The 13,901-nt window shown below is 45.8% G+C and overlaps 1 protein-coding gene across 2 annotated transcripts in view; it reads left to right on the forward strand.

Moving 5' to 3' along the window:
* The window catches only part of ABL1 (ABL proto-oncogene 1, non-receptor tyrosine kinase), an 81,663-nt gene that overhangs the window by 49,539 nt on the left and 18,223 nt on the right, over positions 1-13,901 (forward strand). Inside the window, exons 1-3 of one of the 2 annotated variants that reach the window (XM_075716060.1) lie at positions 238-316; positions 9,718-9,891; positions 10,641-10,936. In XM_075716060.1, coding sequence (XP_075572175.1) covers positions 238-316; positions 9,718-9,891; positions 10,641-10,936 — 549 coding nt within the window. Of the gene's footprint in view, positions 1-237; positions 317-9,717; positions 9,892-10,640; positions 10,937-13,901 lie in introns of those variants that run through there. The other variant, XM_075716059.1, reaches the window with a different exon arrangement.

Raw genomic sequence — 13,901 nt, forward strand, 5'->3', positions numbered from 1 at the left:
TGTTTTAGGCTTTTCCTGGATATTTTCTTTTAGGCTTTTCCTGGATATTTTGTTTTAGGCTTTTCCTGGATATTTTCTTTTAGGCTTTTCCTGGATTTTTTTTAGACTCTTACTGGATTTTTTCAGACTTTTTTAGACTTTGACCGGATAATTCGACAGCACGAGAAGAAGCTGAAAGGGGGGGGGGGGGGGGGGGAGGGAAACCAGACAGCCGAAGCCAAGCTCTAACAAATGAAAATGTTGGAGATTTGCTTGAAATTGGTGGGTTGCAAATCGAAGAAAGGGCTTTCCTCCTCCTCCAGCTGCTACCTGGAAGGTGAGTACCCAAGGGGGGCCAAGGTCGGGCCGTGCCCCCCGGGAGCGCAGCAGCCGGAATGCGGCTGCTGCGCTCCCAGGGGGCACGACCCGACCCCACCACCATCCCAGACCCGAGTTTTATCCCTTGCTTGCAAGCTGGGGCCAGGCTTGGGGGTACATTTGGCCCTGGCCAGCTTTAGGCTGGGCTTTCGCATGCGGGGGCGAGGGGACCGAGCGGTGTACGCGGCATGCAGACCCCAGGTGACTTTCATTAACTGCAGTATACAAAGGGAGCGCGGCTCTACCATTTATGGTTGTAAAATGTCAAGTGATCTTATTGCCGAGCCCATAAACAAAGCTGTGTCTTCAGGCCTCGGCTTTATTTTTTTTGCCCAGGGAAGGATCTCCCTTATTTTGGACGTGAGAGGAGGACGCTAAAACCAACTCCAGGCTCAGGAAGAAAATTTAGATGAGTCCATCAGTAAAATATTTTCAGCATGCGTTAGTTCATTTTGGTTATCCCCTTGTACGTTTGCTTTCCACAGGCATTCATTTAACTGAATTTTCTTGCGTGTTTGCTTTTAAAAGGTGATTTTTGAGTCAAACCCGTGGTTATCTGTAGACACCGAGATGTTAAACATATGGACCCGACTAGTTCAGACTGAAAGCCTTGGTGACAGAGGCACCGTGCCGGGCTGGGGGACTTTGGGCTGAGGTCTTGCTTGGTGTGACCTCAAGCAAGTTCTTCACCCCGGCGTGGCTTCGCACCCCGCCTGCGGAGCAGCGTTATGGGTCCCCCCGTGCAGCCCCGGCCCCTTTGCTGTGCTCGTGGGGCTGTGTCCATCCCGCCGGGGCGGTCCGGGCTTCTTCAACTTCTTTTGTGTTGCTGGATGTTGCTTCAGTAAAAATAATCCGCGTGCCAGGAAGGACTGTGCTAACTCATCAAATCGGAGGCATGAAAGGCAGCAGCTGATTTCCCAGGGCCTATCGCAGGTCGCTGTTGCTCAACTCTCAACTATTCAGCGGAGAAATGGTCCTCGGAAATTCCTAGGTTAGGAATCTCAAAATTTACGAATGGTTTCTTGTGGCAAAGCCATTTGAAGAAATTTCGGATCGAGAGTCTGTATTTGTCAGATGCACTTAGCGTGTCTGAAGAATTTTCTGGTGTCTAAAATCAAAGAAAGGTTTCCAGAGGACTTTTTTTATTTATTTAAAGTTTCAGAAACCTAATGGTGGGCGGATGCATGCGAATAATTTTGATCTTTCCTACGCAACTGAATTCTTCTGTGCTCTTCTAGGTCTGTACAACCTCTGTGTCCCCCGCCTCTGGTATTGCTCGGGCAGGGCCAGGCTGCGGGTTGAGCCGTGCTGGGCCCCCTTTCTGTGCCGCTGGATCTTTCAACACAGCCCGGGGAGAATAGGCAGAGCATCTGGGGCCTCTCTTCCCTGCAGAAATGAATGCTAAAGGATGATGTTACAAGGGTGTTACCCGGACTGTTTTTGCAAGTTTTCTTTTGTGTGTGGTACAACCGCTCCCCCCCTCCCCAATTTGCAATGCACTTACATAATGGGATTAGAGCATAGTTTGACTTGCACCATATAGGCAGTATCGAGTTAAGAACATGATCATTGACGCAATAAATATTGCAGTATGTCCACCTTCTGCTTCCCTGAGACTGTGGTTGCATATTTGCTTTTTATGATAGGATGAGAAATGAGCATTGAAACAACTTTTAAACGATCTTCTGCCAAAGTAGCTCAGTCTCATTTCTCAGCTCAGCGGGGGGCAAAACCAAAGCCAGCATCCAGGCGGCATGTTAAAGGTGAACAAATGTGGCAACTGCAACCTTAATGCTGTGACAGTTGGCTAGGGCATAGGCAGCCCAGGACCCACCATAAGCGACTGCAGGTCTCTTGCAAAGCAGGGTGAGAAGTGAGGCTCTATACTCACAGTGGGGGGGGTGGTGTTTAAAAAAAAAAAAAAAAAAAAAAAGTAGGCTTTTGTGTTACTCCTTTCTAAAGCTGAAGGCCCCCGTCTGGTATTCCTAGGCAGCTTTCTTATTAAAGTTATTTTGAGGTTGAAAGTGCTGTTGAGGACTCCTCGAAAGAATAGTGGTGGCTTGCCCCAAACCCCAGTACTCCAAGGGCACAAGTGAAAACCATTTGCTTGCATTGCTTTTAAGAAGATAACAAGTTTTTACATATGGATTTTGGAATTTTGATAGAAACCACTTAAGCTGGGCAGATTGTGAGGAGGGGTTGGGTTTGTGTCAAGGGCCACAAACTAGAGACCACTGCTCCTGGATCCCTGTGAGCAGCGTGTGATGGCCAGTCCATTCCCATGCGCGTCCCACAGCCTTGCTGAAGCTTCTGAAAGGATTAAGGAGATGATGGTGATATCATTGGAGGATTTAACTTTGCTCTGGTTATCGTAGTTGTATGGAAAGTTGTTGAGGACATGAGGGGAAAGCTGAAAGTTTCTTTACTGTAGTGGACTATGAAACCTTAAACATAACTGCTTAAAGGATGAAAGGTCCATTAGTTTTGTGGAAAACCAGTTGCAGCCAAGAGGATAGATTAAATTTTACCTAATTCAGTTTCTTATTTTGCTTTTCATGTGTTAACAAAAACACCACAGTGTGTGGTTGATGAATAGCATGGGACTGTAACAAAACAAAATCTGTTTGTTGTATTTTTAAACACACTTCTTGAAAATATTGTATTGAAGTTGGGTTTGATGTAAGGCTGATTTAGTCAGGCACATGTGTAGGTGCACATGTCTTTTGACCACGTAATCAGAAATGTTTTTTTTTTTCACGGTGGTCCTCTTCTGAAAGGCTTTTATGCTCTGTTACTTTGCAGGAACGAGGATTGTTTGCAGAGTCCTCTTTGTGGTGGTGTGGAGAGATGGCAGGTGCTACCTCCCATTGCTGTGCGCTTTGCTGCGTACGGGCAGACATGCCTGGTCGCTGAAAAAGTTGAGACCTTTTCTTAACGTGATCAAACCCAAATTTAAACTGGTTCTAACGATTCCTGAGGTTTCATATGGATGTTTGAGCTGGCCATCTTTTGCCCTCGTTTCTATTGCCACTAGTAAATATTATTTTAAAATGTGAGCGATCTGAATTTCTGTCATCTGCTTTCTCCTTTCTGCCTTTGCCAAACCGAGTAATTCCTCGCCCACTTCACACCAAGAAAGGGTAAAGAGTAGAAGGGAAGAGTCTCAGCAAGTACTGCTGCCAATCTGATCTGGAAAACAGAACGTGTCCATGTCCCAAATAGGGGCTGAAATAGTCTTGCTGCCTTTTTGGGCTTGCTCTACCACTGAAAGGCAGAAGCCTTGTTTAAAACCTGTCAGTGTTCTCTGTAAAGTTGAAAAACTGTTTTGGGGACACTACTGAAGTCCTTTGTTTTCTAACTGAAATGATTTCTGTCCTGCCAGCTGTCAGATTCTCCCCCCCCCTTTCCTTTCCTTTTTTTCCCCCCAGTGTGTCTCGTTACAGCTAGAGTAGATGAGCGTGGGGAGGAGCAGCAGCCCGGAGCCATTGCCCCATTCCTGGAGAGTTTCTTTTTTATGGGTTTGGGCACGTACTAAGCCATGCCCAAATCTGCGGTGCCAGTGACTCGTCCTGCCCCGGTGTTGCTGGGATCAGCAGGCAGGTCTTCGGTCAATCCGCTGGGAAAAGCGAGTGCATTAAAATGGCATTGCTGCCTCCCAGGGAAGAGCCTTCTGCTTGTTTCCTCTCTTCCTTGGCTGTTTTCTGCTCCTCACCTCTTGGCCTCTCATCTACCATCACTCAGTAGAGTTCTTGCTGTTTAAATGTTTCTGGCTTTGTAATGGCTTGCTAGTTATGTGCTTGCCCCAGCGGTTCTCGCCTGTCCCATCCTTATTAAAAAATCTGGCTGATGGTGCTGGCTACCATTTCCCATGGGTTGTGGTGAGGAAAGGATTATCATTTCATAGGAAGAGCTGTAACTGTCTTCTGACCTAAAACTGATCATCCACAGATGTGTTCGTCCTTCCCTGAGCAGTTTGGGGCTGCTTAGTAAAATAGGGAAATAAAACAGTAAATCTCCATGATTCTTGCTTGGTCCTCCCTCTCCTTAGTGCTCAGAAACAGGCAAACCTTCTGTTCCCTTAGTAAGGAAACCAAACCAGAAATTGTGAAGGTAAAAGTTTTCAGAAATACGCAAATGTCATTGAAATTCACTTGGATCTAGTTACTTTTCCCTTCCTCTCCCAGAGGTTATAATCTAGGGTCAGGCAGCAGTTTAGTAGCAGATTTGGGAATAAAATCCAAATTTCTGCTATACCCACTGTTCCACTCCATACATCTACAACTGTGATTAGCTGGCTGGAGAAAGATGGTATTTACCATGTCACTAATGGGTTATAAATGGAATAAACTCAGTAAATGAACTTGAGTGGAATCTGCAGGCTAATATAAGAGTGAGCTTTCAAAAAAAAAAAAAAAAAAGCAAGAAAACAAAAAAACCCACCCAAAATACAAGAAAAAAATAAACAAAACAAAACCCCAAGATGACAGAATCATCTCCTGGAGGAGTGGGAGAAGCCACATCATCAGTGGTGCTTAGTGTTAGCCAAGATAAAACACTACAGTTGACTGTGAGGGCCTGTTTGTCTGTGGGCAATGAAGCAGGAGCCATGGGTGGCCTTGTTCTCTCGTGTTCGCATTCAGCAGACTTGGTTTTCAGTATTGAGAGTGCCAGAGGGTGGTGGTGGCCATGCAAGAAGGGGTGCAGCCTGCTTGCGGGACCAAGGAGCTCGCTGGGGGTGGAAATAGGGTAGCACAGCCAGGGAGACTGGCCCAGCACAGGGAGAGTGGGTCTGGTTGAGAGAGGCTGGATCTATTTTTGCACTTCATCTCTGTATAGAAATACACAATATTTAACAAGTGATCGCTTGTCCTCATGCTGGCTGTAAGAACGTGGACTTTCCAAATATCGGCTAAGAGCAGAAGCGACAGCCATAGCCTTTGTTGCAGGTTTTATGGGCCTGTGCCGTGGAGTGGGTGACAGGAGAGGCTGACCGTGATCTCACTAAAGGGATGAGTCTGAAATAAAACACAAAACCGTCCTCCTTTCTGGCAAGATCTGGTTTACAGACTTTTATTTTTTTAAAATCCATATTCCATCAGGCATAGGGAATCTGTGAGGGCCACTGAGGAAGTACTGGGACAGAGAGGCAGCTGCTCCATCATGTGTGCTGAGAGTCAGGAACATTTTGATGTATTATATCTGCATAGCTATTCTGCCATTTATCATCATTTCTTCCAGGGGAAAAGGAGAGTAGGGAGAATGTAGGGAAAAGAGAAGCTTTAGATAGCATGTTCTGTACCTCCAAAGGGATTACTGGATGCGTTCTGCGCTCCCTCGCTCTAGAAACCTCGTGGAAAAAAATGCCAGCACAGTTTGTAAGACCACAGGATGTTTGTTTTGTAGGGAGACAGGAGGTCTCTTCCTTCCCTCGGGATTGCCCTGCAGTCAGCTGTGAAGGAGCCGAGTGTAATTCTGTGCTGCTGCCTGTTTTCCAACCCTTCCCTTAAATTACTAAGGAAATTTGCTTGCGTTGGTCTAGACCAGAATTGTTCATATCTGAGAACTTCTTACATCCCTAACAGTGATTCATCACTTTGTATAAACAGTAATTAGCAGGAGATAGTTACGCTTATGAAACCTTTTAGTGTGCAAATATAAATATCTCCTGGCAAAAACTTAATTTAAGGTGGAAATGAAGACATTCTTACGGCTAATGCCTCAAAATAAAAGCTGATGTTGTCTTATTTCGAAGTCTGCTCCACTTTAATTAGGAGTTGTCATTTAGTTGATGTTGGTGGAGAACTGAATTACAGCATTGCCTCGGGACTCCTCCCACAAATCCAGGTGTCATCCAGAGCACGGTATGATCAAAGTGATGAACTACAGTCTTGCTGGGACGCAGCAGAAGACAAAGTGGATGCGTGGAAGGAATCACAGTGCAGAGATAACAGATTGAATTACGCTCGCTTCCTGCCCCATCACCATGCCAGGATACCCTCCTGTAGGTACAGCAGCCGGGCTGATTTATTGGGAGGAATCTGGCAGATTGAAGAGCTCAGCAGTGCTGCCAAATTGTCGTTAAAACCAGCAGTATGAGGTGAAGAAGCTGTAGTGTGTTGAAAAAGATCCTCTCTATGTATGAACAGCAATGCCTAATTCTTGCTCTGAAGGACTGTAATGACTGGGCAAATTTACCAGGGAATATCTCAGAGGGATAAATACTGCTGACAGCCAGCTGTGCGTGGCTCCCCGACAGACATGTCCTGTCTGCTGCTCTTCTTCATGGTTTTGTGTCCTGAGTCTGCTGACAGCCTCCTCTTGGGGCCCAGACCTTTAAAAGTGTGTTTTGTCACGGTCTATCAAGCTTCTGCTACACTCGGGTCACCACAACTCTGCTCTTTGCTTTACACTCTTCTGTGTTGACTCGGGGCCTCGTCCTCCCTTTCTTGCTGCCCTTTAAGCTTCATTCGGTCACTGCCTTCCCCACCCCAGTTCTTAACTCGGGTTTCCTACCTTCTGGAAACGCCAGCCCTAACCCAACTCAAGAGTTGGGTCTTGCATCTCTCCATCACGCTTCCCTGCACGGCAGCGTGCCCACGCAGCGTGCGCCTCCGTCGGGGTGCCAGCGGCTGAGCAGGGGGAGTCGACTTGGAGGAGACGAGCCCATCTGTGCATAGCAGCCTATATATTCACTGTGGGACCTGCGTGGCTTTCCAGCTTCGCAAATTCTCCTATGTTAATTTAACAGCCTTTGCTCATGCCGGTCCTTGGGTTTGCAGACAGTTATCACTGAGTCAGTGTTTGTAGGAATGTCATCGAGCAAAACCAGCCTGCCTTTTGCACCACAGCTTGTGGGTGTTTTCAGTGTTTGACACAGTGTTGTCTCATGGTCCGTATTGAAGCGCATACCTTGGCATCCGTGTGTAATGAGTCAGTCCCAGCATCGCCGCGGCCTGGGCACGAGGGAGGGATTCTTGCGGAGTGCTTGGCTTTCCTCCTGCATCTCCATCCGTGGCCATGCATGAGCCGTCATTCGCTGGGCCGCGATCGCGCTGGAGTTGGAGGGGAGCCTGCCTTGGATTTCCTGCCTTCCTGTCGAATCAGTCCCCCATGGGGGAGGCGTTTTCCTTCCTAATGGAGGTTACGGTCCATCCCACTAGGCAGCATGTACTGGTTTGTACCATATTTGGGGGAGAGCATCACGGTGTCGCTCCTCGCCGAGGTTGTGTATCTGCTACTTGCAGCTCTCGCTGTCTGTCTGTTCCAGGTGTTTACTGATGGTGTAACTCCTTGGAATCTCTCCAGTCACTGCAGCGCCCTGTGTTTGATAAGGGAGCTTAATGGGCTTGACAGGATCAAAGCGTTTTCATGGTAAAATGATTATAGCTTAATTTTCTGAAAGTGGATTTTCTGTTTCTTTTCCCATTGTCCCTCTTGAAGCAAACCCGGGCTAATAAAATGTATTCTCCTGCAGGAAACAGGAGGGGGAAGCAAGGATGTCAAGGTTCTTTAAAAAAACACCCAACACACCATCACCTTTTCTGACTGTGGAATCATTTAGAAAGCAGAATTATTTGACCTCTCTGATTCACTATAAAAATATATCTCCCAGCAGATATGGTTTGGCTAGGAAAACAGGCCCAACAGTGTGTATACTTGCTGTTTTGCTCTCTGCCCACATATATGATATTACCTTTTCCAAAGAATACAGTACTACTTGTGCTTCATAAATAATCACCCAGAGAGCCTTTACCAGTGGTGATCTGACCAACACATCGAGGACGCCAGATTGTCTGTGGGTGAATAGTGGCACTTTCACCACCAAAGCTTAGAAAATAACAGGATTTGTTATTGTTTGTAGGGTTGGGATTTTGGATTTTTTTTTTTTTTTTTTTTTAGCATGTCCCCATTGGGAAATGTATTTTTGGACCTGTCCCAATCCACACTTGACTTCCATACGTTTCCTAGTGTCAGTCGTATCAGTTCTTCACTGGTTTACTGGTGTAGCTTATATTGGGTTTCTGGCTGAGCAAACAATAGTGTTAAAAGCATATTTTGGTGTGATTGCATCTACATAGCAGCCCTTTGCTAGGGAGTATTACAAGTATAAAGAGAGAACTGTGCTCCCAGGTGAGCTGATAATGTAGAAAACACTTGGCCTGGGATTTCTCCCTCCAAAGCCCTGCTGCATTCGCCTGTGCAGAAGAGAGATTGAGCAGTGAGTGGGGGGAGCAGGCGGGGGCTGATGCTGAGTAATGAAGAGCAATTTCGTGGTGCAAGGGGCGGGGTGCGATGGCGCTGTGTTTCCTGTCCCTATAGCTGCACTGACGTGATGGTTTGCGTGCAGTGCTGTGACCTCGCTCAACGAACTCATCCAGATGGAAAATAACCCTTCAGAAAACAAGTTTTTTCACAGCTTATTGTCCGGGGTTCGTGCCAGCAGAGTCGCCCGCGGGGCTGCCAGCACTGCTGGCGAGTGGCACGTTAGAGGGAGGGGGCACAGCTACCTGGAGCATCGCTGCCCCAAACTCGGGAATCGTGGTCCAGAGAGGAGGGTTTGCCAGAGCGACTGCAACAAAATCTCCTGATGGACTTGCCTGATACTTGCTGAATATTACATGCCTAATGTGCTGCAGTGTGCAAGAAAACTTTGGCGGTTGGTTTTTACTCACCTGTGAAGCTCAGTTTTTAGGAATCTCTTTTTCTGGAGACGTCTCAGGGTTCCTAAAGATGTAGAAAGCTCATTGTGCGAAGTATGCTCACTGCTGCGCTCTGGTTTCAAGAGCAGCAGGCCGGAGAGAAGGCAACAAAAAAGGCACAGCCTTGTACTCAAATAAGACAAATTATTAAAAATACTGTGAAGAATTGAAGTATGTATCTCATTCTTAAATACCATGTCTTACAAATCTCGCCCTACCTGGCTCTTTGTGCTGCACGTTCTAGCGATTTCATTTATAGGATAATTAAGGGATTTACCTTTTAAAGGTCTTGGGTTTGTTTTCAAATCTAACCATTCCAGCAGTTAGGCATGAGCCAAAGGATTTACAAGCAGCAAACAGCCTACGTGAGCAGCATTTACTGGAGGGAGGGAGAGGGGCTTTCCCTCTCCTGCATGCCAAGGGAGGCAGGAGCTGGGGGCTCGGGGTGGGCTGGGGGACGGCTCTGGAGCGAGGGTGTCCTGCCTATGTGGCAGGAGATCTGCGTTAAAGAGCTGTCCATATCTGTCCTCTGACGCATGAGGAGCACACATGTCAAGAAACAATGCAAGTTAGAATATTAAAGTGCGTGGGTTAACCAGATGGCTTTTATCAGCAAAAATGAACCTGCTTTTTCCTCTCTCTCTCTCTCTTCCTCCTCCAGAAGCCCTTCAGAGACCGGTAGTGTCAGACTTCGAGCCCCAGGGTCTGAGCGAAGCAGCTCGCTGGAACTCCAAGGAAAACCTTCTGTCCTGTCCTAGTGAAAATGATCCCCATCTCTTTGTTGCACTGTATGATTTTGTGGCGAGTGGGGACAACACTCTCAGCATAACTAAAGGTAAGGTAGCTGGGCGGAATGGTACTGGGAGTGTGTGAGAAGGCATAAAAAGAAAAGTCACTGTGGAATAACTGAGTTATATACTAAACCCTATGGAATTTTTTTTACTGTGGGAATTCTTCTTAAACAAATACAAATGTTTCACAAAGTCATAACCTTTTAAAAGGTTAAAACTGTCTGAAGTTTTTGCATTGGGCAAGAAACTGTTTGCCAAAACTAAGGTCTCCATTAGCAGCAAGAGTTTGAACTGAGAAATTAAACTAAGCTGATTTTAGAGGCTGGCCTCTATAATTTTCATAGTTCTCCAAAATACAGTCCTTGTATGAAAAATGACTGTACCGATATGGTGTTTTCTTACTCAGTTCTTCTGTTCCTTATGTTCAATGTAAGTCACATCTGCTTACCTTGCTAATTGAAATTATTTTTTTATTGTTCATCCACTCCTGTTCTCTCCTAGCCCCATCAAGCCAACTCAGTTCAAATAAAATTTGCTGCATTAATTTTTTAAGCTCAAGCAGTATCAGAGCTGGTGCAGAACTGCACGAGAGCCTGCCTAACAAACTCCTGAAGCACGCATGTGACTTTGGCTTTGAGGGGTCTGCTCAAGCTTAAAGAAACACACATGCTCCCTGCTTAGTCAGATATCTGTTCTTACAGGAGATTATTTAATGATCTGTTACCCAGAAGGAATGTAGCTTTGTCCTCAGCTCCCAGGTTTGCCATGTCTAAATCTATTTTCTTGCACTAAGGTGAAAAGCTCCGTGTCCTGGGCTACAATCATAATGGGGAATGGTGCGAGGCCCAAACAAAGAATGGACAAGGCTGGGTACCCAGCAACTACATCACCCCAGTGAATAGTTTGGAGAAGCATTCCTGGTATCACGGACCAGTGTCACGTAACGCTGCTGAGTACCTTCTGAGTAGTGGTATCAACGGCAGCTTTCTTGTGCGGGAGAGCGAGAGCAGTCCAGGACAGAGATCTATTTCGCTGCGATACGAAGGAAGGGTGTACCACTACAGAATAAACACTGCATCTGACGGAAAGGTAAGCTGCAGGCTATCCAAGCCATGAAAGAAAACCTTGCTGGTATGCTTTGTCCACTGACTGCACAAGGTCAAGTAGTAGCAATTGAATTCAGCAATTCTGAACCCTGATCACAATGTTCATCATCTGTAGTTACAATAAACTGTGAGATTCCGACATGGCTATGACAAAACCGTTTTACTTTAGCAAACTTCTGGTGAGGTATAATAAGCTCAGTAGCAAAACACTTTAAGGTGTAGGAGATACTAGACTTACATCGGAGCTGAATGTAATGGATATCATTAATAAGAGATTCTGAGGATGAATTCTTCTCCCGTATGTTCAAAAAATAATCTCTTTGACTGCCAAATCAGAAAAGTCAGTGCCTGTTGCTAATAATCCTGTAAATACTAGGGACAGAATGCTTTTTGAGCTATTCTGCAGGATCTTTAACTGCTGTTTTGATTTCTCTACAGTATTTCAGCGTGATCATTGGAGACGGGTAGGCACTTTCACTTTTATATGGGCCCTGTCTTTAGTTTCTTCATTTCTTTTTCCCTAGATCGTTGTGTGCTATAGCAGTGTTGCAGTGCTGTGCTTTGTGGATGCTGCAGAGAAATGTTAGCATAAAAGTGTAGTTTTCCACAGATTTTTGTTTGAATTTCATGGAAACATTTCTACTGGCATTGGATTTCGGAAAATCTTGGGTTTTAACAAATCTATTTTAAGCAGTGTCTCTTTAGATCCTGTGCAGAAGTTGAAATGTGGGTCTGGAGCATGGCTGCTGAGGCTTTTCTTGCCAGCATCTAGTAGATGACTACTAGTACTTCAAAGGAAAAAAGTAAAAAAAATCAAGTATAGTAGTGGCCCACCGTGGCCAATTTTCCTTTGTTCTGCAAGAGCTTTATTCTTCTTACAGCAATGCTGACAGCAAAATCCCTAGTATGAAAACATAGGGAACCGGTACATACTGCTTACTATTTATCAGAGTTGACACTCTAAAACCTTTAATAAGATAAACAGCTTTTATTCAGTAATGAAATACTTTTGTCTGCTTTAGCAAACAGATTGTAATTGAGACAATTCTGACCATGTTATTTAAGGCAACGTATTTCCAAGTTATGGTGCTTTGATTCTTCCTTTTTCCTCCCATGTAGACACACTCTGTAGTCAAAATCGGCACTGTGAAACGCTGATAAGCAGGATACTTGAAGGACCTCATGGCAATCTGGAATATTATTCCTCCTCCTGTCTCTGTAGTTGATATTCCTTCTATTCACATTGATGCTGGCAGATGAGCAATGTTCATATGTGAATATTTTGAACCCGGGTCTCCTTCAGTTGGTGTGAATAAGCATGTGTCTGTGATACGATAGCACGTTCTCCATTTTAGCTGTAAAAAGGTTTGGCATATGAAGGCTTTCATGCCAGCAGAGCTCGTTTTATCCCAAAAAACAGTTCTGCAGAGCTACAGTAATCCATTCAGGTCTGTATTAGCCAGGTTAACTGTTCATTTTCCACAAAGTTGCTTGAATTGGTGCTTTTGAGAAAAGGTGCAGGTCAGCAGAATTCACTAAAGCAGATCTACAGCTGATGGTGGTTGGAAATACAAAATCGAGAAGCTGCAGGGACTGAGAGCTGTGGCTCCTGGGCTTTGGCTGTTCATGCAGGGGCGAGCAAAGAGGTAGCCACAGTCCTCCCCATTGCCAGCATCCCTGCAGAAGGGCGGTTTGCCGTGTCCATGCATCAGGCACTGCAGCTTGCAGCCCGGTGTGTTAAACCACATTGATTTCAATTTGTGTTAATGAGCTGGGCAGTGAATTGCGACAGCTTAGCGGCACACGTGCTGCCCGCTCTCTTGTTTCCGCTCCTGGTCTCAGGGACACAGTGCTCTTCCAGCACCCTGTCCCCAGCTGTCAAAGCTGAGGAGCTAGGAAGAGAAACAGCTAATATCCCAGCTTTTCCCTCTGCGAAATGGAGACTGCTGGAGCAGGTCCCCCGCTCTGAGCTGCTCGTGTCTCACTCTATTACCCGCTTCACAGAAGAGCATGGCTCTGCCAAAGGAAAGCTCTTACCTTCAAATCCCTGAGCACCTGGGGCCTTCCCAGCCTGCTGTATCATTAGTCAGCCTGTCCGGGGAATTTAATATCTGCAAGTGCTGCAGGAAGGATGAATGGCTTCGGTGGGATCATGTCCTGTGACTGAGAGAACACGCCATCAGGAGAAAGAGGTAGTAGAGAAACGTGTGGAACAACTTCTGCTCAGCACGGAGGTATACCGTGTATCACACAGCCCTACCCAGGCTTTGTCCTGGGGAAAATTGAAGGGTCTAGGAAGAAGATCAGAGGTGTGTATGTCTTAATTTTAGCACCGTTCATACTGAATGTATTGGGGTTCAATAACTTCAAAAGAAAAAAAGAAAAATTCCTCAGGGAATTTTTTCTTTATTTTCCAGTTTAATGGATCATATTCTTCTGGACCACCTCTTAATGTTTTGTTGGGTTGGGTGGTTTTTTTTTTTTTTTTTTTTTGTTAGTTTGTTTTTTAGAAAGGCATTAAAAGTGATCTTCCTTGATTTGGCTGGCACGGTGCAGCTAGTCATGTGGTAAACCACTTCCGCGGTACAGAGGACTTGGTTTTACTGACTTGATAGTACTTGAGGCAAAGCCCTCCTGTTGAGTAACCCAACTGAATAAACAGTGTTGTCCAGCCAGCTCTTCAAATCCTGCTATCCTCAGCATTAAGGACACAGGACACGGGTCCTGCTTGAGTCTCTTGGAGCCTCCAGCGGCTGAACTAGATGCAGACTTGCTCCTTCATCATGGATCTTCATGGATATTTTGTGTGGATGTTCGGTTTTGTCTGCTGACTGGGGAGGGGGAATCCCATCAGGTTAAGGATGCGTTGGAGGTTAGCATGGGCCAGTTTAACCACCCTTATAAAATATACTAGCCAGGAAAAAGAGATGTGGACTGGTGACAGAAGC

The sequence above is a fragment of the Pelecanus crispus genome, chromosome 9, assembly GCF_030463565.1.
Source record: "Pelecanus crispus isolate bPelCri1 chromosome 9, bPelCri1.pri, whole genome shotgun sequence".
Lineage (NCBI taxonomy): Eukaryota > Metazoa > Chordata > Aves > Pelecaniformes > Pelecanidae > Pelecanus > Pelecanus crispus.